The sequence below is a fragment of the Pelophylax lessonae genome (genome assembly GCF_965119305.1).
Source record: "Pelophylax lessonae genome assembly, chromosome: 11".
Taxonomy (NCBI): Eukaryota; Metazoa; Chordata; class Amphibia; order Anura; family Ranidae; genus Pelophylax; species Pelophylax lessonae.
In genome coordinates this window covers 120,387,193-120,412,903 of record NC_138778.1, presented here as the reverse complement: position 1 = coordinate 120,412,903, position 25,711 = coordinate 120,387,193, and the positions used below count along the sequence as shown (strand labels likewise).

Below are 25,711 nucleotides of genomic sequence, written 5' to 3'. Positions count from 1 at the left end.
GGGGTTCCCCCCTCCACTGATATATTGTAACTCATCCATAATTTGTTTTTTTGCTACCCAAAGCAACCAGATAGCTTCTAAAAGCCATTTCCCTGTATAGAGAAAGCATGCTAATATCTAAAGTGTTGCCAAGGACTACAACTCTTTTTTTCCAAAGCACAGTATAAATGTAGGATACAAATGCTTCCAGAAATATTAAAGTGGGCAGACAAAATCAGATTTGGTTTCTTGCCACAAACTGGTCATGGATTTTTCTAATCTCACCATGGCCAGGTCACCCTATCCTGGAAGTAAGAATGGTTGTCAGACAGGTGCTGTAACAAATACGCTTTCCCAAGATAAGATGGGGGAGCACCGTGCAAGACACAGCGATGTTGTAACATTCCTTACTACAGCAGAAAATAAACACACAGAGGAGGGTGATGGTGCTTCGTACATCCAGTCCTCTGCATGGGGGCTCCTTGCCGGCTGCTGATCTATTTGCATTCAGAGGACATTATTGTAGGCATAATGAGGTGCATACTGATGGCAAGCCTGCAAGATGCTGATAAGACTCAGCCACAATGAGAGACAGGAGGGGGAAAACCTCTGCTGAGCAAAGACTGACAATGCAGTACAGCAAGAGCAGACTGGCTGTCCTGTCCTCTGCAGCATGTCTCATTTAACCCCTTTTTAGCCGTGACATAAAAAACATCTCGGAATATGACCTTCCAATGTTCCAAGTACAAGTAAAAAGTATAATATAAGGTTTATAAAAATGAACATACTTGATCTTGTATCTTTAGGTATGGTTATAGACCCAGACTAATATTTTCCAAGCTATGACCAAGACAACACGTACAAGATGTACCACCATCAAGAATATTATTGTGTGGTGCTTTTTATTGCATGACAAAAATTCAATTTGTTTAAACCATGGATCAATGATCCATTAGCACTTGAGACTAGTATTAAGGTTATTGGTTGGACTAATGAATTAAACCTTGGCTTCTACTACCTGTGAGGTTATCCGGCATTGCATCCCTCTTTAAGAATTCCCATCAAGTGCCATAGAACTTACATAGCTAAATGATGGCATAACGTTACCCTGATGGATTCAACATTATTCACCCTAAACAAATACAGGAATCATGTCAGTTCACTATGGCCTTGTGGATTGGGATGGTGACACAAAGTGCATGGAAATCTCATCGTTGGAGATTCTGAAACATAGGGAAACTTAGTTTGTCCTTCAACCCAATAATTAGGGGAACGGAGGACATCAGCTATGAGGAAAGACTACAAGCACTGAACTTATTCTCTCTGGAGAAGAGACGATTGAGGGGGGATATGATATCAATGTACAAATACTGTACTGGTGATGACCCTAGCATAAAGGAACAAACTATTCAGAGAAAGGGAATACAATAAGACACGTGGCCACTCACTAACACTAGAGGAAAGGCAGTTTAACCTTAAAATAGGTAAGGGGTTCTTCACTGTAAGAGCGGTAAGGATGTGGAATTCTCTTCCACAAGCAGTCGTATCAGCAGGGAGCATCGATAGTTTCAAAAAACTATTAGATGGGCACCTTAAAGACCACAACATACAGGGGTATACAATGTACAGTTAACAGCAAACACACACACACATCATAGGTTGAACTGGATGGACTGATGTCTTTTTTCAACCTCACTAACTATGTAACTATGTAACCCACAAGTACCCACCAACATAAACATGCTTAAATGTGCACACCACAACTACTTCCAAATCCCTAGCAAAGATCCACAATCCATTCAGGACAGTACCTTTTTTATGACAGGCCATTATTAACCACTTAAGCCCCGGAAGATTTTACCCCCTTCCTGACCAGGGCCTATTTTGTGATTTGGCACTGTGTGACTTTACGCAGTCGTGCGACGCTGTACCTAAACGAATTTGACGTCCTTTTTTTCCCACAAACAGAGCTTTCTTTTGGTGGTATTTGATCACCTGTGCGATTTTTTTGATCATGCGCTATAAACAAAAAAAGAGCATCAATTTTTCAAAAATAACAATATTTTTCACTTTTTTTTATATGAAATTCCCCCCCAAAAAAATGTAAAAATCAAAATTTTTTAACATTTTAGGCCAATTTGTCTTATGCTACATATGTTTGGTAAAAAAAATCTCAAAAAGCGTATTTTGATTGGTTTGCGCAAAAGTTATTGCGTTTACTAACTAAGGGAAAGATTTTTGTAATTTTTGTTGTTTTTTTATTTAACGCGTAATGGCGTCAACCTGCGATTTTTTTTGCGGGACTGCGACATTGCGGCGGACAGATCGGACCCTTGACTGACATTTTTTACACTTTTGGGGTTACCAGTGACATTACTACAGTAATCAGTGCTATACATATGCACTGTTACTGTAAAAATGACACTGGCAGTGAAGGGGTTAACTGTTTTTTTTGAGAGGGAGGGGTTAAGTGTGTCCCTAGGGGCGTGTTTCTAGCTGTGATTGGCTGTGGCTTGAGCTGTAAGAACAGAGATCAACGGTCCTACGTAGCAGAACCGTATGATCACTATTCTTACACAGGGGAGAATGACAGGCGGCTTTGTTTACATTAGCCGCCTGCCTTTCTCCCGGTGTAACGGACGATTGCGAGTGCCCGGCGGACATCGGGTCCGCCGGGCACACGCGCAGGAGGGTCCGTGACCGAGCGGGAGCGCGCATCCAGCGGCGCATGCTCGCTCCCCAGAGCCTCACAGGCTAGTGACGTACGTCGGCAAGTGGTTAAAGCTATAGAACTGAACGCTTAAGATCCTGACATAATATGCACATGCTTGTTCCATCTCATAGCTCACCATGTAGCGGAGTAAGCATAGGTATGACAGCTTTTGGGCAGTCATCAAGTTAGAAAAGGCAGATTCCATATTTGTATCCTGACAAGTTCTATACTGAGAACTAGTGCAGCAGACAGCAGTTGTCGACTTACGAGTTGTAGGGAGCCTCAATTGGAACCCCTGACATCGTTAAAGAGTCACATATAATGATTAGAATATGTAATGCTAGGAAAGGACTGTCAGAGACAGATATACTAGATGAAAAGATAGGCCAAGACTTCAGACATACCAGAGGTGTTGTTGGAGACTGGTGACATGCCACAGAAGATAATCAGTGACTAGGGCTAGTAAAGATCACTGCTATTATCCCTTTACTGATTAATGCTCCATCTCCCACTAAAAACTGCTGGGTCGTGGGCAGGCCTCGCTTGCTGGTCCTGCATTGTAAGTGATGACATCAGATTTTGAATGCTGGACGGAACACCAAAGAGAAGCAGTTTTGGGGACCTAACATATGCAGAGTGCTTTTAATAGCACCCTAGGCAAAAGCAAGCATTTAACCCTTGCAGTGCAGGGGGTTGGGGGACATTCTTTTACTGCCAATCCATCAGTATCCAGTATCATTTAATTTATTAATAACACAAAGGAGTTTCTAGCTCCAAACTCAATGCAGTGCTTTCGTTAAAATGTAAACAGAAAGGCCAAAGCAACAGCAGCAACAGGGATGCCATTGCAAAAGTGATTTTCAAGTAATCAACAACTATGCAATCTAATGGCACTTTTCCACTACAAGTACCGGCTCGGCTCTACTTGTCCCTGCTTGGTCCGGTTTGCTTTTCCACTGCTGGTACCGCATGGTACGGTGTTGGAACGGTTCGGTACGGTACGGTATGGTTTGCTTTTCCACTAAAGTAGTACTAAAGTTAAGTGGGTGGGATAACAACGGGGTGGGTGGGATTCTCAGACCAATCAGTGGCTAGTAGTGACTGCATGCAAAGGATTGTGGGATATGGTACCGATATGGTACCTTTTGGAACCACAATCGAGGCGGTATTGTTTTTGAGAGCCGTATCGTTCGGTTCCATGCAGTGGAAAAGCGCCGCCGTACCGTACCGAACCGTTCCTACACTATACCATGCGGTACCAGCAGTGGAAAAGCACAAAAGCGAGCCGAACCGTTCAGTTCCATGCAGTGGAAAAGCGCCGCCGTACCGTACCGAACCGTTCCTACACTATACCATGCGGTACCAGCAGTGGAAAAGCACAAAAGCGAGCCGAACCGTTCGGTTCCATGCAGTGGAAAAGCGCCGCCGTACCGTACCGAACCATTCCTACACCGTACCATGCGGTACCAGCAGTGGAAAAGCACAAAAGCGAGCCAAACCGTTCGGTTCCATGCAGTGGAAAAGCGCCATAATGTAACAGGATCACTTTATCAGCTATTATGGCTCAATTTATTGCACAAGTAAACAAAGCAAAAAATTCACGAGCACATTTTGTAACTTTATATACGTTTTGTTACAGAGATTCCCACTTTTTTCAGCACTGTATCAATTACACAGATGAAATGTAAAATTCACACCATATACAGTATCTCACAAAAGTGAGTACACCCCTCACATTTTTGTAAATATTTTATTATATCTTTTCATGTGACAACACTAATAATGGTGGCCACTGAAAATAATGGTGGCCACACAAAATTTTGAAAAGATATAATAAAATATTTACAAAAATGTGAGTGTTGTACTCACTTTTGTGAGATACTGTAGTTTTATGGAAGCTACAGCCCAAGAAGTGAGAGAGTATTTGTTTTGTCCTCAATCTTCCGAAACACGTTAGCCCTAGATGCCTTATATGATACAACTTGTTGGAGTACAGTGAATGTATATGTATAAATGGTCACACCATGAGTGTGAAATGCAGTTTTTGTTTTTTTTTTTGCAATAAATTGTTATTGATTTAATTGTGTTGTGTTATCTCTGGTAGGCACAATTAGAGTCCAATTTTTGTGTTCCCTCATCTCACCTTGTTACCTTATGGATTGGGGGATGTTGGGTTTTAATAAAATTAAGGGATGGTAGGAATAGGGTATTTTTATTATTTAAGCTGCACCCACTCTTTGGTGAAAGTAAATAAAACCCCACATTTTGGGTTGTCCCCAGAAAAGTAAGAGGGGACATCTTTCAATGGGTATGCTAGTTCTGATGACCTGAGATCACCAAAGAATTCCCCTAATTTGTAGGGATTTCCTCTCACTTGCTGTTTAGCCATGGGACAGAAAGTGAAGGTAAATCTCAGTAATGGGACACAGATGGTGAAAAAAGAAAATCTGACTGGGGTTATAACCCTCCCTCACTCTATCCAAAATGAAAAAAACCTTTTGCCTATAGTTCTACTTTAAGTTATTTTTCGTTCGACCCAGCAGGCCGAAAAGGAAAAAAAAAACTAAGGATCTCGCTGTATTACCAATGCAATGTTAGTTCAGCGATCGCCCCACTGAGCTATTGTGTTCTGACAGGGGGAACGCCAACGCCTCCCCCCCACCCCCACCCCCAGCCAGAACACACTGGTCAGTGCTGGCTTTTTGGTTTTCCCGGATGCCTTTACGGTACGTAGGGGGTAGAAGTATAACAAGGGAAAGGTAAACTCAAGGCCTTTTGGAAGATTTTAGCTCACCTTGGTGCATTCTCAAAAACCTGGTAGAGAGTGAAGAGCATTCAGACTAGAGGGTCTGCCAGTCTAAGAATAATAAAGAATGGGAATGGAAGGACAAGAGAAAGTAGAAGTGCGTGAACATCTGCAGATTGTAACTTAAAGGGGAGCTTCCTCCAAAAGGGGAAGTTTTGCTTTAAATCCTCCTCCACCCCTCGTCTGCCCCATTTGGCATATCACTCTTTTTGGGGAGCGCAGGTACCTAGTTTTGACAGGTACTTGCTCCCATTTCCACTTGGATCGCTTAGGCTTCTCCTTCCCTCCCCGCAGTATTTTGGGATAGGTCACAGGACCCAAAAGACTGTGGGACCATTCAAAGAGTGCAAAGTTGCCCAAAATTAGTAAGTGGGCACTGGAAACCTGAAGGCTAGTAAAGAGCTAGCTTGGGTGAGGATGGAGCTGGATACCTGGACAGGTAAGTGTCCCTTAATTAAAATTCAGCAGCTACAGGATTTGTAGCTGCTGACTTTTTTTCCAGAGTGAAGAACCTTTTTAATCTCTCTTCATACCAAAGGTGTTGATTCTTTAAACTCATTTGTAGCATTTTACAAATGTGTGTTAACTTGGCCATGTATCAAGGCAAGCACTTTTTTGTTTAAAAGTGTAGATTCACTGATACTGATACTCTTAGGCTCCATTCACATATAGGCATTTTGGATCGTGGGCAGAATTGCCGCAATTCTGCCCCCGATCCTGAACCATTGCAAGTCGCGGGATTTCAATGTAATGTACTAACAAATGTCTCATATCAAGCCAGCAGCTTATCATAAAGATAAACAGGGATCAATTTCCTCTGTCACCCCCTATATACTGCTTCTGGACGTGGATCATTTTCCTTCAGGCTTGTGTTACCACAGAAAACGTGACCACTATTACTATGCAGAGAAAATATTGTTTAGCAGGGGGTAAACATACTATAGGTTCCTATAAAGAAAATTACTATGTGCACTAACTCCCATTTGACATTGCTCTAAAACATCATCTGACATTAATCTATCAGAAGCATAGGGGGTGCCACAATCCCTTTAATGTGCTAAGGTCTGAGTGGGACCAGCAAACAAGTAAATGATTTTACAATGAACATATTCTTGTCACTAATACAATAAATGGTTTGAAATGGGTTGTTTTTATAATTCATTTTACCATCTGACTGATCCAAGCCACTACAGTAAAATCAAATTCCCTGGTTTTTCAAATTGCAAAAAATTGTCACAATTTACAAACACATTATAAAACATTCAGACATGCCGTGGGACAGACATAATCTATACTCAGACGGAAGAGTAAAAAAACGGGGTAGACTGGATGGGCTTCTTGGTCTTTGCTACCTTCACTCCTTTACATTTCTTTTTCTAATTATACTGTCAATATTGTTCACTTTTCATTTACAAAATGTTTGTTCTGTTAAAGAAATGACCAGAAAGCTTGCATACTGTTTGGGTTCTCTCTGACTTTAACCTTCAAACCTGTTTTTGCCTCCTCCCAGCTATAGCAGTCGTTCAGAACAGAAGTAGGTGCCGTGGGGAAGGAAAAAGAAAGATCCCCTCTGCTGGAATGGACAGCCTACGGATACGTATCAAATCAAATGTTGATTGGAGACCGTGGGGAGCCAGGAATCATGCTGGGACTGAAGGAAAATGCCCCTGACCACAGCTATGAACGCACAATGCTTATCTGATACCATAGAAGCATCTCAGATCTGTACTCTGCAAACAAACCCCTGAAAGCATCACTGAGGAGTTATACGCATGGACGATTACAAAAGAGTAGGGTGTGCGGGGGAAGCCAATGAACTGCCTAAAATATTACTCATATCTGCCATCAATATGATGTTATGTTTAATTAAATACTCTAGTTGTACAATACACAAATGTGTGCCCTTGGATTCTGTATATCTGAGTTAGTGAAGTAAATGACTTGTAAGATAAACTTGCACAAGTCTAAATTGAATTCACAATTAACAAAATTAAAACCATTTGTTACTGTTTTTTTTTTTTTTGTTACTGTTTTTACTACCTCCAGATCTCGAGGTTCTGCTAAAGCAGGGGTGGGGAACCTTTTTTCTGCCAAGGGCCATTTGGGTATTTATAAAATCATTCGGGGGCCGTACAAAATTATCACCTTAAAAATTAGCCTGTTATATTTGGTCAAACATTTAATTAACTCACCCCTAATGTGATGGCTGCAACTGCTTCTCTTTGGTGAGGTGTGTGATGTTAGCTGGTATTGATGATGATGCTACTCGCAACAGGTTTTCCAGGTTTGCGTCGGTCAGTCTGGAGCGCAGTCGACTTTTTTGTGGTGGTAAGTTTTGAAAAGAACTGCTGGTGGGTACTGCTGGTGGGTATAGCTGGCTGGTACAGCTGGCTGGTACAGCTGTGGGTACTGCTGGCTCAGGCTTGTACTGTGCTGTGAGTACTGCTGGCTGGTACTGCTGTGGGTACTGCTGGCTGGTACTGCTGGCTCAGGCTGATACTGTTGTGGGTACTGCTGTGTGTGCTGCTGGCGGGAAATGCTGGCTAGGAGAAGTGTAGCGGCGCCGCGCTGGAGGAAGAGGTGATGTTTCCTGTATTGGTCACAGGCTGAGTGCATTTGATATCAATCCGCCTGTGACTCACTCAGACTGCCATAACGGAGCAGGAACTATACAGGAAGCATCGGCTCCGTTCTGACAGATCAGTTGAGAGACATAGACTCAGCTGCACAGGGGACCAGACTAGATGACTTCGGGGGCCGCCTACGGCCCCGAAGTGTAGGTTCCCCCCCCCCCGTGCTAAAGGTATGATGCATTGCAGGCAATGGCATGTATAGTGTTCAGTATTGCCCTTTCCAAAGTGTACAAGCATTTCTCAGCATGTATGAAATACGATATTGCTTCTAACAGAAGGTTTACCTGGTGATCATTATCAGAACAGCTACTGTAGATCCTATAGTCAAAAATAGTTTTCTATAGACAGCTTTAGGTATGAAGAATTAAAGTAGAACTGAAGGCACACCTTTTTCTTTTGGATAGCATAGAGTAGGGATCTAACCCATGTCAGTTTATCTTTGCCATTGGTTTTCCATTGGGGAGATTACCCTCCACTTTCTTTCTCATAACTGCCACAGGAAGTTAAAGTAAATTTTTCCAAAGTGAGGGAAATCCTTGGTAGTCACTAAAAATAGTATCCCCCATTGGAATATTTCTCCTCTTTTCCTGCTCTGGTGACCACTCAACGTTTGGAATTTTCTTTCCCCGTCAGTTTCAGTGATAAAGGTCACCAGGACAAATAGGTAGTGTGAATCTCCCTAATGAAGACACAGACAGCAATATAAACATGACATGTGTTCTAATCCTTTTCCACTCCATTCAATAGAAGAAAAAAGGCTTTATAGAAAAAAAAGTAAAGCTGTGTACACATGGATTGAAATTTGGCCCGTTCAGCAAGAATCAGTAAATGGAGATTCAGACCAGAGGGTTGACCAGTGTAATAAGTGAATGATAAAGTACAAGAATGGGAATGGAAGAAAAAGAGAAAGTAGAAGTGCAGAGGAAAAGGAAAGAATAAGCTAGGAAGCGGAAAGAGTCATGGAAAATGGGAAGTAGGCCTAGGGAAGGAATAGGGAACAGGGCAAAGGGAATGGTTGGGAGAAAAGGGGAAGAGAGTCTTCCCAGAGCCTACAATAGCAAGTAATGACCTTAAAATCAAGAGGATGTTCCTATCAGAGCCTTGCTTTCATCTAAGAAGGCGGAATCCACCCAATAGAAAGTTGTGAAGAAAATGTTGTGCTTGTCCTGAGATGACAGCTCATCCATCTTGCTGAATTCATCCACTTTGTTTTGCCACAGGAGTGTAGAGGAGGTAACTGATCTCTCCACTTCAGGGGGATACAGGCTTTCCCTGCGTTGGGAGAGGTGGTGGGGGACCAGTCTCCAATAAGTTCTCTCAAAGATGGGAGTTATACAAGAGAAAAAGATGATCTATTGGCTTTTTAGTTATATTGTGGGATCATTAAGGATGCTGTAAATGTTAATTTTTTTAACTTTAGTTTGACTATAAATAAGTTAAAATACTTTCAATCATTTTTGTAGATTAATATTTGCTAAGTCTTCAAATTGTTAAGATGAATATATTTTAAAAAGCAGCTACTGACCCAAAAAGAGGTACCATTTAACAAACAGACTATTTCCAAACTTTTACAGGGCAAAAATGTAATCATGGACTTATTATTAAATGTCCCTGTAAGTGAGGCCTGCTTTTTCCTCTTACTTTTTGAGTATTGGTAATGGGTCCCAATGCTCAAGCATCTTGATAGAGAGTACCTGCTATTGCATCATAACTGGGGAGACATCTATCCTATCTATTCATAATTGATCTGTATGAATTTCAACTGTCCAAGACAGAAATATACTGCTATACTCAGCACACTTTTTGCAATGCCTAGAACACCATTTGCATCTTGTTGCAATGACATCTATGAAAAATCTTTGCAAAAACCTCAACAAATGTTTTTCCTGAACTCAACTCTAAGCCTATTAAACTACCTTATATCGTCAAATGGGAAAGGGACTTGGTCAATGAATTGGATCTTAATGGTTGGTATATGTTCCTCTCTGTATGTCTAAATTATATGTAAATATTTATTGAAGTGAAATATAAAGCGTTGTGATGTTGGTACATGGTTCCTACAAGGTTAACTTCCTATGTCCCAGGAGCCTAACCAAATTGCTTTAAAGTTTGAGGGCAGGAGGACACAGCATATCATGTATGTGGATTCCAATATTCAATTTTAAATACTCTCTGACCCAGATTAACTAAAAAAAAAAAATCTCTTTTACAGGCACTAATAAACCAACCAGTTGAAATGGTGCCTGAACATGCTAGAAAGCAGATCTTGTTCATATTTAGGCTACATGCACTATATATGGCCACAGACCTCTTTTATTATAATGGTGGTCAAAGCAATTTGTGGTCATCCGTACGGCCTAACTATTACCTACGATGATCAGTCTTTCCTCATAGGTGAGATCCTCCAGTCCTTTATTAGCTCTGTTGCCCTTCTCTGGTCTCTCTCCAGTTCCAGCACATCCTTCCTAAGGACTGGTTCCCAGAACTGGACGGCATACTCCAGATGCAGCTGGACCAGAGTCTTGTAGAGTGGGAGAGTTATTGTTTTATCTCTGGAGTGAATGCCCTTTTTAATACATGCCAGTATTCTGTTGGCTTTGCTTGCAGCAGCCTGACATTGCATGCCAATGCTGAGCTAGGTCCTTTTTCATCTTTGATTTCCCCAAAGGCTCTCCCCTAGTGAATAACTTGCATTTGCATTTGTATTTCTGGCATCCAAATGCATTACCTTACATTACCTTACATTTTTCAACATTAAACCTCATTTGCCATGTAGATGCCCACTATTTTGTTCAGGTCGTCCTGTAAGATTACCACATCCTGCATAGAAGTTATTTCCCTGCATAATTTAGTATCATCTGCAAATACGGAGATTGAGCTGTTTATCCCATCCTCTAGGTCGTTTATGAATAAATTAAATAGGATTGGTCCCAGGACCAGACCATTCCGAGTACTCCCCATTTATCACCACCCTTTGGACTCGCCCCTGAAGCCAGCTTTTAATCCACGTACTCACTCTATGGTCCATACCTACGTAGCTTAGTTTGTACAGTAAACGTTTGTGGGGAACGGTGTCAAATGCCTTTGCAAAATCCAGATACACCACATCCACAGGCCTTCCTTTATCTAAATGGTAGATCACTTCTTTATAGAAGGTTAATAGATTGGTCTGGCAAGAGTGATTTTTCATGAATCGATGCTGATTACTACTAATTAGGGATTGACCGATTATCGGCAATGCCGATATATCGGGGGCCGATATGCACTCTCCCCCGATATATATCAGAATCGGCCCCTGAGGTAACCGATATTGCCGATATTTCAGGAAAGTGCTTGTACCGGAGTGATGCCTGCAACTAGAGGCATCACCCCGGTACCGGCGTCCATAGCCGACTGTCGGCTGTCCTGTAATGGCAACAGATGCGGCTTGTCAGCATTCTCTGACAAGGTGGAGAGGCAGGGCGGTGACATCATGATCTCCACCTCATCCAGAATTCTCTGAGGGGTGCCCCATGCTCAGTGGCCAAAATCCTGTGTTCAAAATGCAGCAGGGCAGCCACTTGGTATGGGATCTAGAAGCAAGTGGAGATCACTGGAGCAGTGGTGTCTACTTCAGTGATCTACAGCTTCCAGGGACATTGGCTAGGTATGTTGTATACAGTACATACAGTGGGGATCGAAAGATTGGGCACCCAGGTAAAAATTTGTATTAATGTGCACAAAGAAGCCAAGGAAAGATGGAAAAATCTCCAAAACTCATCAAATTACAGTTTAGACATTCTTATAATATGTCAACAAAAGTTAGATTTTATTTCCATCATTTACACTTTCAAAATAACAGAAAACAAAAAAATGGTGTCTGCAAAAGTTTGGGCACCCTGCAGAGTTAATATCTTGTACTGCCCCCTTTGGCAAATATCACAGCTTGTAAACGCTTTTTGGAGCCAGCCAAGGGTCTTTCAATTCTTGTTTGAGGTATTTTTGCCCATTCTTCCTTACAAAAGTCACGCACTGCTCTTTTAAGGTCTATCCATAGATTTTCAATTATGTTTAGGTCAAGAGATTGTGAAGGCCATGGCAAAACCTTTGGTTTACGCCTCTTGATGTAATCCCCCATGGATTTCGAGGTGTGTTTAGGATCATTATCCATTTGTAGAAGCCATCCTCTCTTTAACTTCAGCTTTTTCACAGATGGCATCAAGTTACCATCCAAAATTTGCTGAGATTTTATTGAATCCATTTTTCCTTCTACTCGTGAGATGTTCCCTGTGCCACTGGCTGCAATACAACCCCAAAGCATGATTGATCCACCCCCATGCTTAACAGTTGGACAGAGGTTCTTTTCATGAAGGCAAGGTCAGATGAGTCTGGGCATTTAAAACCTTTGAGATTGACATCACCTGGTCTTCCCTGACGATAATGGAGAACAATTCATGACACTGGCAGGTCTCCGCCTTGCAAAGGGGGCAGTGCATGCTATAAATTCTGCAGGGTGCCCAAACTTTTGCATACACCATTTTTTAGTTTTCTGTAATTTTGAAAGTGTCAAAGGCACTTTGTCCAACATTCCTTTACCCACAGAAGGGAAAAACATCCCCAAATCACCCAACAGTGATGGACCTACTGAGAGCCACAAACTTTCAGAGCACGTGTATCCTAAATCAAAGTGCTAAAAGGCTAATACTTTTGTCTTGGGTAAAATATCGTGCTAAATGTAAAAGAGCACATACAATCGTGGCAAAAAAACTGAAATGTCTGGATTTTAAGCAGCTGCCTTTTCATCTTAAAACAAGGCATAGCATCTAAAAGATGTGAATGTCCCCACGCTAATGTGTGTTAGTATAGTGATTACTAATCAGACTGCTTCTAGGTGAAAAGGTGTGGGTTACTTTAAAAATTAAATGGTGAAATTCTTGTGCTGTCTATATTCTGTGTATATTTTTGCCACCAACAATTTGGCTACAATAAAACAACCAATATCTTACAATATCATTAGAAATTGTTATACATGAAAATTCCAACATTAAAAATTGAAAATTCACAACATATAAATTAAATAAAAAGTCCATGAATCCGTAAAGGCATAGCATCTGTGCTAGTAATGCAATTAAAATGCTTGATTAATTCCAATATCATCTAACCCAGCTTTCTGCCTGAAGCCAACATTTCTTTGTTGAAATTGCAGATTATTTGTTTTTTAATGCTAATATGGGAGAAAGAGTTGGGGGAAACCAGAGGTTGGCTGAATTGATATGGGGCTCTTTAGGTCCACTTAGGGCCGATTCACATTTGACTATTTTCCAGCAGTAAAACAAATCCATTTTACTGCATGTGCTGCAGTTTAGTGTGTTTTTAACCACCTCAATACCGGGTACTTCCACCCCCTTCCTGCTCATACCAATTTTTAGATTTCAGTCGCACTTTGAATGACAATTGCTCTGTCATGCAACACTATACCCATATTACATTTTTACCATTTTTTGAGACACATAGAGCTTTCTTTTGGTAGTATTTAATAATTCATTTTTTGTTTTTCGCAAAAAAAAAACGAAAAAATACCAAATTGTTTATTTTTCACTGATGTGCACTGATCAGGCTGCACTAATGGGCCATGATAGGCTGCACTGATATGCACTGATGAGGCTGCTCTGATGTGCACTGATGAGGTGGCACATATGGGCTCTGAAAACCTGCACTGATAGGCACTGATGGAGTTGCCCTAAATATCTGCGTAAACAGTGTGCTGACAGCCTTGCCGGTTATCACAGACACAGTGAGTGAGGATAGGACTGCCAACAACCAGCAAGTCTGTTTACATGTGATTGGACACAGCTGATCACATGGTAAAGGGCCGCTGTAATTGGCTCTTTAGCCTGATCTGTGATCAGCTGTGTCCAAAGGAAACAGTGGTCACAGAGCGTGCCCGATGCGCGGCGCAGGGGGCAGGGTTCTGGTAGGATGTCTATGGATGCCTTCCCAGAACTATAGTGCCAGGCTGTAGGCGCCTTTTGACTATAATGGGGGGGGGGTGGCTCTGTCTGTATATGGGGGGATATGTCTGTAGATGGGAGGGGGGTGGCTCTGTCTGTATATGGGGTGGCTCTGTCTCTATATGGGGGCGGGGGTGGCTCTGTCTGTATATGGGGGGATATGTCTGTAGATGGGAGGGGGGTGGCTCTGTCTGTATATGGGGGGATATGTCTGTATATGGGGGGCAGTACTAAAATGGTTAAAGGGCCTATTCATATCCAATGCAACATATGAAGGTGATTGGGTCAGTAAACTTTAAGCATTAACACACAACAGACAAAGTTTTCTTTCAAAGGTATTTAACCCCAGGATCGCCTAATATGTACCCAACCATCCATCTAACTGTTTTCTTGTAGCAGCTCTCTGTTTCACATTCGATAGACTAGTCTGAAAACATACTGCTTATGGATTAAAGTGCAACTAAAGGCAAAACTTTTTTTTTTAGTTATGGATGGAGTGCAGAGGGATTTGAACCCCTGTCGGGTTTTTATCGCTTTCTGTGCCCCCGTTAGGGAGATTCACTCTATATATTTGTCCTGTTTACCATTATCATTGAAGGTGAAAGTAAAAGAAAATCCCACATTTTGGGTTGTCCTCAGAAAAGTAATTGAGGAGAATTCTTCCAATGAGGACACTGGTTCCTGTGATCTGAGGGGGTGAAAAAAAAAGTTTTGCCTATAATTCTACTTTAAGGTTAACAACCTCATGGAACCAATGCTTTACCAGAACTTCCATAGAAATGCAAAGCAAGCAGAACTACTGTAAATAAGAATCTTCCGAATTTGGTTGGTAGGAAGCCGCAGAATGCTGATCTCAGGCTAATGAAAAGCTACAGTGGGAACGCACATTGTTGCTGAGCACCTGTGTAACCACTACTGGAGTTACTTTTGGGAGTGGACCTCTCTGGTCAGTGGACACCTACCCAGCCAGGATCTTTCATGCTGCAGTATATTTAAACTATTTGATCAGTTTTTTTCTGCCTATCTGAATGCCCCTCCTGCGGTTAACTGCATTATCAGCTATCACCCTTGGTCTTCAGGTTGGGACATTTTCCATTTCCCTTCCTGCTTCTTGATATACAAGCTGGAGACACATTTGTGCTTAAATAATTCCTGTGAATTCTGGCGTAGTAAAATATATCCCCTGAGGAAACCTAATAAATGGTGAAACATGTTGGGATTACTACACTGCGACAATTTATTGTAATGAACTCACTCTATGCATATTAGACATTTTTTTGTCCCATGTTTTTAACCACTTGCCGACCGCCGCACAACTATCTACGTCGGCGGTCAGCCCCTCACAGGCAAACTAACGTAGGGCTACGTTGCTTGCTTGTGAGGGTCTAGGGAGCGAGCGCGCGCCCCCCGGGGCGCGCTCCCGCTCCCGCGTGGTCACGGACCCCCCCGCGCGTGTGACCAGCGGACCCGATGTCCGCCGGTCACTCGGCGATCGGCGGGGGAGAGGGAGAATGTCAGGCAGCTTGTGTAAACAAACTGCCTGTCATTCTCCTCGCTGCAAAGACACTGATAAAACGGATCTGGTATGTAGATCCGTTGATCAGTGTCCTTACAGCTAGAGCCACAGCCAATCACAGTAGAAACCACGCCCCTAGGGACACACACAGCCCCTCCCTTCCAAATAAAGTTAACCCCTTCACTACCAGTGTATTTTTACAGTAACAGTGCATATGTATAGCACTGATTACTGTAGAAATGTCACTGGTAACCCCAAAAGTGTCAAAAATGTCAGTCAAGGGTCCGATCTGTCCGCCGCAATGTCGCAGTACCGCAAAAAAAATCGCAGATCGCCGCCATTACGCGTTAAAAAAAAAAACAACAAAAATGACAAAAATCTTTCCCTTTGTTAGTAAACGCGATAACTTTTGCGCAAACCAATCAAAATACGCTTTTTGCGATTTTTTTTACCAAACATAGGTAGCATAAAATAAATTGGCCGAAAATTTTTAAAAATTTTGATTTTTACATTTTTTTTTTGGGGGAATTTCATATAAAAAAATGTGAAAAATATTGCTATTTTTGCAAAATTGACGCTCTTTTTTTGTTTATAGCGCGTGATCAAAAAATCGCACAGGTGATCAAATACCACCAAAAGAAAGCTCTGTTTGTGGGAAAAAAAGGACGTCAAATTCGTTTAGGTACAGCGTCGCACGACCGCGCAATTGTGCGTTAAATTCATGCAGTGCCGAATCGCAAAATACCCCCTGGTCGGAATGGGGGTAAAATCTTCCGGGGCTTAAGTGGTTAATAGGTTTTCCTTATTTGTCTTTTAAATGAAATAAAATAATTTAATTTTTACATGTTTTGACTGGAATTACTGGCACCTAAAAAATCCCCGCTCTCATTTGAGAGCAATTTCCATTGTCCTGTGTTCTATTAATTTGGGATGCGGTGCCTTTGAGATTTTCCCTGATCAATCCAATCCTGTTCTACAAATCTTCCGATATTATCCCATAAATAAGTAATTCCCAAATATTTATTTTTGAATACTACCAAGCAAATTCTGTTTAGCTAAAAATATAAAAATGAGCATATCCTGTGTCATTCATAGAAGCTGTAGTACAGTTCCTATGAATGGTGGATCTGGAATGGAAGAAGCGTAGTCAAGCTCTCTTGTCAAGCATGCCTGACAGCCCATACAGCTTAGCTATGCAGCTAAGCTGTATAGCTAAGCTGTACCGGAAGATTACAGCAGCAGCGATGGTTGGTTGTAGGATGATGGAAGTTTTCTAGTGAAACAAGAAAAATCAACACAAGGGACACATCACACTAACTGTATATTATGTCCCTTGTGCTGATTTTTATGTTTTTATTTTTAGCTAAATTTAGATATTTAGGAGGGTAGTTACATACTTACATAGTTAGTGAGGTTGAAAAAAGACATCAGTCCATCCAGTTCAACCCATAATGTGTGTGTGTGTGTTTGCTGTTAACCATACAATGTATACCCCTTTATGCACCTTATAGACCACAACATAAAGGGGTATACATTGTATACCCCTTTATGTTGTGGTCTTTAAGGTGCCCATCAAATAGTTTTTTGAAACTATCGATACTCCCTGCTGATACTACTGCTTGTGGAAGAGAATTTCATAACCTTACTGCTTTGACAGTAAAGAACCCCTTACGTAGTTTAAGGTTAAACCGCTTTTCTTCTAGTTTTAGCAGTATCATCATGACTATGATTAAAAAAAGCTAAGGAATAGTCTTAGCAATGTCAAACATGATGTGATTTGTTAGTCTTTCTATCCACGTAACCCTGATGGCTTTTGGAAAGGTCATATGGATCTCCTTGTCATTACAACTTTTTTTGTCCTGTACACTCTACCAATGCCGGGACGAGGTCATTGAGCGCCCAGGGCAAAGAAGCCAAGCTGCACCCCCCATTCCCTTAGGGTTAGGGTCAGGGTGCCCCAAATGCCTGCAATAAACCATTGCGCCCAGGGCAGCTGGCCCTCCTGCCCACCCCTTGTCCCAGCCCTGACTCTACCCCTTTTATTTTTTCGTCTTTGTTTTTTTATTTTCGTACTTTCTTTTTATATACCATCAAAATTTTTCTAATTCTATAGTGTTACCCTTCACAGTACTCCTTAGGCTCCAAGGAAAGCTTCAAGCTTCATCTTCAACTTGAGGACTTTGCCTCATGCAGCCAGGACTATGCCAAAGACTGCTGGATTCATGTCTCTGTCATTCACTGCCTAATATTCCTGGATGTTTGTAAGTGTATTTTTTTACTTCTAATACATTTATTTTAAGTGGAATTACACTATGTTTGCTTTGTATGGGATTATCCTTTCCATGTAATCTGGGGAGAGAGGAGATTTACTACATCTGGCCCTTTGAGTGCAAACGTGAACATCCTCTGCAGTTTGAAGACCCTCAGGATATCTTATGAGCCTATCTGACCCTTTTTTCATATGACAAGTTGGGTCCATTTGTTCCGGTGAGCGTAATAATATGTCTTTCCTCTTGGTGTTGGGATCTGTTGTCCTACGTGTATCACGCACATCACCCTGGAATTCATTTTTACGTTTTTGCACTTGGGACTTTTATGATATTTTAGTCAAATTGTTCACTTTAACCACTTGCCGACCGCCGCAAGTACATTTACTGCAGCGGTCAGCCCCTCCTGGGCAAAGTGACGTAGTACTACAGGAGCCTGTAGGGTGCGAGCGCGCGCCGCCGGAGGCACGCTCCCGCCCCCGCTCGCTCACTGAGGTCCCCGCGTGAGTGGCCGGCGGCTCCGATGTCCGCCGGCCACTCGCGATCTCCCACTGGAGAGGGAGAAAGGCAGGCGGCTAATGTAAACAAAGCCATCTGTCATTCTCCCTGGTGTAACAGCAGAGATCATACGATCCTGCTACGTAGGATCGTATGTCTCTGTGGTTACATCAAAAGCCACACCTCTCTACAGTTAGAAGCACGCCCCTAGGGACACACCTAACTTGATCTCTAGTAAAGTTAACCCCTTCCCTGCCAGTGTCATTTTTACAGTAACAGTGCATATGTATAGCACTGTTTACTGTAGCAATGTCACTGGTACTCCCAAAAGTGTCAAAAATGTCAGTCAGGGGTCCGATCTGTCCGCCGCAATGTTGCAGTCCCACAAAGAAAATCGCAGATCGCCGCCATTACTAGTTAAAAAAAAAAACCAATAAAAATGACAAAAATCTTTCCCTTAGTTAGTAAACGCAATAACTTTTGCGCAAACCAATCAAAATACGCCCATTGCGATTTTTTTTTACCAAAAATATGTAGCAGGAAACAAATTGGCCTAAAATGTTAAAAAATTTTGATTTTTACATTTTTTTTTGGGGAATTTCATATAAAAAAAATGTGAAAAATATTGTTATTTTTTCAAAATTGTCGCTCTTTTTTTGTTTATAGCGCGAAAAGTAAAAATCGCACAGGTGATCAAATACCACCAAAATAAAGCTCTGTTTGTGGGGAAAAAGGGACGTCAATTTAATTTGGGTACAGTGTCGCACGACCGCGCAATTGTCCGTTAAAATCACGCAGTGCCGAATCGCAAAATAGGCCCTGGTCTTTGAACAGCCAAATCCTCCGGGGCTTAAGTGGTTAATTACTGTACTTCTTTATTGAGTATTATTTTAGTGCTGCACGTTATTCTATATTTTGTATTTTTCAACACATGTCAGTTGAGTGTGTTAGCTGCTTCACTTTTTTGAGTTAGCGCAGTTTATTTATTTCTCTTTTTTTCACTGCTTAAAATCCTGCATGCATGATTTTTGGTCTGTTGTTTATAAGAATGGGCATGCAGCACAACAGGCTAATGTGGATTAAGATTTCTGTGAGGAAGATACACAGATAAAAAAAGTGGTAGCGCAGTGCCTCCAATACATTATTCTGGGATTCACCAGTCTCCTAGGATTTGGCACCCAGGTGTATCTAATGATGATGGAGGGACAGTATTGAATTCACTGATTATACAGTTTATCCCCCAGAAAACACACTCATAACCATCCCAACAAAAACCTTGTCCTGACCTATAGCATGCAAACATGTGCATTCTCCGCTGTAATGTTCTGCTGAAATGGCGATAAGAAAAGGAGCAATCTCTGCATCCAAGTGTCTCTACAGGGGTCTAATGATTTTAACTGCATCTACAGCCATTAAACAGCACAGCCAGTGGTGTTAAATAGACCAGGGAAGAATTAGCTTGGCTCGTCAATTCTTCATTCATAGGTTAAATGGCTACCAGGTGGATACATTAAACCCACCCATCTTTTATAAAAAGAAGACACAACGTCCAGTGATAAAGGGTTTATTTTAAAGAAATTCAGACAGCTAATTCTTGGTATAAGAATTATCTGTCCATAGATGAGCTGTGTTCAATGCAGGTCATGCCCATTGCAACAATAATGGGAAAAAGCTTGTGCAATACTCATCTCTGCTTTTCAGCAGACAGTACTTGCTTAAACTGTCTTGGACTTGATGTAAAATGCCCAAACAAGTATTGCTCTATTATTGCCAAAAAAGAAAATATGACCTTTTTAAATAATGGAGTTGCTTAGCAAAGACCTCTCAGCAAATGCAAATGAATAGATGCAATTGTTATTGTAACACCATTTTGCTGATATCAGAAAATCTGTACAGATACCACATATTTTCATAGAAAATTCAGTCTCTTCAATTACTTTGGTGCTCATTCACACAATACATGTGTAGCACCCTACAAGGTAGGTGCTAGGTAAAGCATAGTGGGCCTTGGCTGCCTAACAGCAGGGCCATTTTTTTTTAAGCTGGGCTGTCATGTCTCCCAGGTGTGGCTCTTGAGACTGGGGAATCTCCCCACTGTGCTCCATGAGAGGGTTCTCATTGGGCAGTGGAGGAAACCCAGCCAATGGCACACCCAGGTCTGTATCTACCCCAGAAAGGCAGAGTCTGGGAGTGGGTATAAGTTTGAGGGGAGCACATGACGCAGCATCTTTGGCGGGAAGCAGAGTCCCAGGAGGGAGTGTATGGCTGTCTCTCCTCCTGTCAGAGGAATTGGGTGTCCCAGGCGGCTTGCCTGAAGGGACAGAAGGTTTAGCTGAGCTGCAGAGAGGATCCGGTGCGGAGGACCAGCGGAGCTGAGGGGGGGGGAGCCAGTTTCAGGAAAGCATTCCCAGTTCGTGAGTACTGCAAACTGCCCCCTGGGGGTCTGCCTAGAGAGAGAGGGGACCACTCCGGTGAAGGACGTAGGGATCCAGGAGCTAGCTAGCCGGTGCAGGAGCAAAAGTAAAGGGGGTGCCAGTGTTGACCTAAAAGAGAAGCAGAGAGGGTTCCAGTGTGTGGATCCTGAAGTATAGAGGGGGTGCCTAGTGAGAGGACCCTGAAGTGTAGAGGGGGTGCCTAGTGAGAGGACCCTGAACTGTAGAGGGGGTGCCTAGTGAGAGGACCCTGAAGTATAGAGGGGGTGCCTAGTGAGAGGACCCTGAAGTGTAGAAGGGGGTGCCTAGTGAGAGGACCCTGAAGTGTAGAGGGGGTGCCTAGTGAGAGGACCCTGAAGTGTAGAGGGGGTGCCTAGTGAGAGGACCCTGAAGTACAGAGGGGGCGCCAGCAGTTGGGCCCTGAAGTGTTAAAGTGTACAGCGTGCAGTGTGCAGTGTACAGTGTTGAGAATTGCAGCAGCAGAAGCAGTACACAGAGGCTACCTCAGTCAGGGAGGACTGGAGGGAGCACTGTTTGGGACTTTTGAGCTAACCAGAGTGTCAGAAGTCAAGTTCAAGTACAGTTCAGCAAGTAAGCGTTTTTCAAGCGCCAGCAAGTGTTGGTCGGCATCCAGCTGGCATCGCTGAAAGGGATTTTCCACAAAGTGTCCCATTTGTACCTATTTGAGCCAGAGGAGTATCCCACTCATTCCCTTCTCCCATCCCCATTATCAAATAAACAAAACAAACTAAAGATGCCGGACTGGTCTTTGACTCCAATCTCACACTTGGGTATTCAGCTTAAAGGGGCTGCTGGTGTTTCCAGGTACAATGGCAGACCCACATCATGCCCAATGCCTGGAAATCCTACTACACATGCAAAAAGACTGGCGAACAAAAGAGCAGATTTGATGTGCAGACATAAGTTTTTATGTGCATTTTAGATGATTTATGTATGTTGACATCAGTTTTAATTCTTTTTTTCTTTTGTGTCTTTGCACACCAATCCTGTGTCATCCCTTTCTTCTCTCATTTGTGGGCTGAGATGAGAAAAACTGCATGGAATTAAGGTCTGATATGAATATAAAGGGGAATTCCACAGCAAAAAGTGTAAAAAAAAACAATGTGAGGTTCCTTCTCAATATCTATACCAGACCATCATCCAGGTTAAGGGTCTGATATGATTATAAAATAGGAACACCGTGGCAAATCCAAAAAAAAAAAGTGCTTTCTTTCTTTCTTTCTTTCTTTCTTTCTTTCTTTCTTTCTTTCTTTCTTTCTTTCTTTCTTTCTTTCTTTCTTTCTTTCTTTCTTTCTTTCTTTCATTCACATGCAGAGCTGCATAATTCTGCACAGCTCTGCTCAGCACACCAATGTTTTGTTGTGAACGGTACACATAGAAAACAACTGTTTCTGTGTGGCTTGTGTTCTTACAGAGACTCTGCACATGGTGTGAACACGTTTTTTATATTTTTTAGATTTTTATATCATTTGTGCAAAAGTAAATAAAGAGCCATATACTAATAGAGTTAATATAATATTTGACACCAAAAAAGTGGGATCTGCATTTTTATAGCCTATTACAACTTATCAGATACACCAGAACTAAAAGCATACTGCAGCCGTAGCTAAAAGTACTGGAGTGCTAAGAGAAGTATCTTAGAGAGTCATTTTTTTAGTGTCCCAAATGAAAACCACATTAAACTCTAGGGCAGGGGTATTTACGAAGGTCCAGTCAGTAAAATATTCTTCCAGTAGAGGTCCGAATCGCATGTTTGTGCAATGACCGCCCTGTATCCTCGCAACCAGTCACCTGCTTGTTAACTTGGATAGCCCCTGCCCTCTGTCTATAGCTGTCCTGCCTCCAGCTGTTGGATCTGTGAGACTGGCAGTGGTGATGGCTGTGGGAAGAACGACTCTAAAGAGTGGGACCGCAGGGGTCCGGATGAGACATTAACTGGGTCCGGATAGGGACCGCGGTCCGCCATTTAGTGACGCCTGCTCTAGGGGGTCTATTTATTTTATTTATTTATTTGCTGTGCAAATTTATCAGCATTTCGTCAAAAAACAAGATTAATACCCTTGCAAATGTTTTTTGTGAAAAATGTTATTCATCGATCTTTATGTCTTTAAGTCTTTTCTTTCACAAATGTAACATTCCCCCAGTTCCATAGTACCCTAATAGCATTTAATCCTAAAGCCTGGTACACACCACTATTTTTTTTTACATTTAACACAGCGGGTTGAACAAAAAAAACAAAAAAAACGGACAGCTCTGGTTGGAGCCGCTGTACTAACTAACAATCCAATGTTCTACAAGTCCCCACAGTTATCTCATTCAGGTTGTTCAGACCAAATTTCCTTATCGCTCATATTATACCTGTCTTCTCTTCCGTTTAGTTAAATTGTCCTCCATTCTTTGCTCCAAGTCCCCCTCAGCAGATGGCATGTTTTATGACATGGTCTGGGTATGTCCACCTATTCGGGCCTTTTGGTCTGAAGTCACCGCATTCCTTAGCTCACTTACCCAACTGTCCAATATTTGTAATCCCCTACCTTGCTTATTTGGTTATATAGACCAGTGGTCCTCAACCCTGGTCCTCAGGGCCCACTAACAGGCCAGGTTTGCAAGATAACTGAAATCCATCCCAGGTGATATAATTTGTTGCTCAGTGATTGCAGCACTCTAGTCTGCATCTCCCCAAGGTAATACTTAAAATCTGGCCTGTTAGTAGGCCCTAAGGACCGGAGTTGAGGACCACTGATATAGACGACAATAGTCTTACCTGATACACAAAACTCTTTCTACGTTTGGTTTTGTTTTATGCCAAAAAAATCCATAGCTATGGATTGGAAACAGGCACCCCCTACATTGAACTCTTGGCTTGCTCTGGTCAGTCAAGCCATTCCGTTAGACAAACTGACCTACAAAGTCGGGGTTGCCCTAAAATTTTTTACAAAGTCTGGACTCCGTGGGTAGAATCCACTACCGCTATCCCATTGTTACTTCAGCTGTACAGTTTGAACATGGTCATTTTGGTTCATAAGGACTGTTGCAATTGGTCGTTTACTCTTTATTTCATACACTGTTGGTAAGGGAGCACTGTTTTCCCTCCTTTGCATATTTTTCTTATAAAACAAATAAAGCTACCTTTAAAAAAAGAAAAAAAAAAACAATCTGATGTTAGTATAAATGTTAGTACAGGGATCTCACCTGCTGTTCTGTTGTGTTCTGTAACACGGGGGCCGGCTGCCATACACACGGGCCGAATGTCGTCCGTTTTTTTATTGAACTGGCGCCCGACATTCGGCCTGTGTGTACTAGGCTTAAGAGAAAAAAGCCAAAGGCCATTCGACCAAAAGAGAAATAAGGAAGAAAGGTGTGGAAAAAAATGGCCAGCAGACAGGCAGAACTCACAGCATAAAAGAAGATTTTTCAAGTAAGCTTATACTGGATGGTCAAAAACAACTGTTGTTTGTGTTGTTATTACACTGCTGATGATATAAAATAAAAGTGTATGCTTTGGCAAAAGATTTCCTTTAATGAAGTAGTTCTTTAAGGCAGGCTTAGATAATGCTTTAGCTCTCAGCCCATATTCAGTTTTATTTTTTTTCAAAATGATTCTTTAGTTTTATGCACATCTGTGAAACTCCTAACTGTGAAATAACAATTGAGGAGTTTTTTTGTGGGTATTATCAGTTTAGTAAAGATTTTCATCCTTCCTCTACGACATTGAGAATTCGCCATGCTGTAATGTCTTCTAACTAGTTTAACACAGAATTCTAGCCACCTACAAAACCCTTCAACCCATTAGCAGCCATAACAAGTGCTGCAATACCCAGCAGAATGGTTAGTGTCAATGAACAAGACTATCTTGGATGCGTTTCTGCCCTGGTGTTCCGGCCTCCCCCTCCAAATATTAAAAGTCAGCAGCTACACATACTGTAGCTGCTGACTTTTAATGTTAGGACACTTACCTGTCCTGGAATCCAGCGATATTGACACCACAGCCAATGTTTCCATCGGCTGTCGGAAGCTGCAGCTGCCCATTGCCGGTAAGGGAACCCGGCCATGAAGCCGCAAGGCTCGGTTACTGGCCTGGAAGCAGAGGAAGGAGGAGGGAGGAGAGGGGGGCCGAACTTCTGACGTACCTTGCTCTGCCGAGGTCCAACGGAAATGGGGACAAGGTACCTGTCAAAAACAGGTACCCGCTCCCCCCACAAAGGTGCCAAATGTGGCACCGGAGGTGGGGAGGAGACAGATAAACGGAAGTTCCAGCTTTGAGTGGAACTCCGCTTTATTATGATAAATCTTCTTAGTTTAAAATCAGATTGTAGAAAAGGTTAACAACATGCCACTTTAAATGAATGCCCCACCCCTGATTAAAATGCATTCCCTGCCTACAATAATTTGCATGTCGGACAATGATTTACAATGTCCCTTAACATTTTAGCAAATATGCTGATAACGAGTTTTGGCCTTCTTAGAATATCATTGCAATTCTATTTATTACTTACCAGGGAGTTGAACCTGAGATGACAGACATTGCAGGAAATAAAAGGCTTCCTTCTGGGAAGAGAAGGCCCACCAAAGGTGTGATTAATAACTGCTTTCTGCACTGGGTCCATCTACAAAAAGAGAGAGGGGGTTTATTACGGTAAGCCACTAGCTCATGCATCTACTATATGCACTGAAATATTATCTAGCATCATTTATTATTATTTATATACAGAATTTATATAGCGCCAACAGTTTACGCAGCACTTTACAGAAAAAGAGCAGACAGTACCATTATAATACAATTTAATACATTAGGAATCAGAGGGCCCTATATTGAATTGTGTTCATTTTACCATTTTTAATTATACTGTGGCTTG

At 42.0% G+C, this 25,711-nt stretch overlaps 1 protein-coding gene across 2 annotated transcripts in view; it reads right to left on the bottom strand.

The window, feature by feature from the left end:
- ZNF385C (zinc finger protein 385C) overlaps positions 1-25,711 on the bottom strand; it is a 330,357-nt gene that overhangs the window by 57,139 nt on the left and 247,507 nt on the right. For both annotated transcript variants that reach the window (XM_082271505.1, XM_082271506.1), the window contains one exon: positions 25,352-25,462. In XM_082271505.1, coding sequence (XP_082127631.1) covers positions 25,352-25,462 — 111 coding nt within the window. The remainder of the gene's footprint in view (positions 1-25,351; positions 25,463-25,711) is intronic.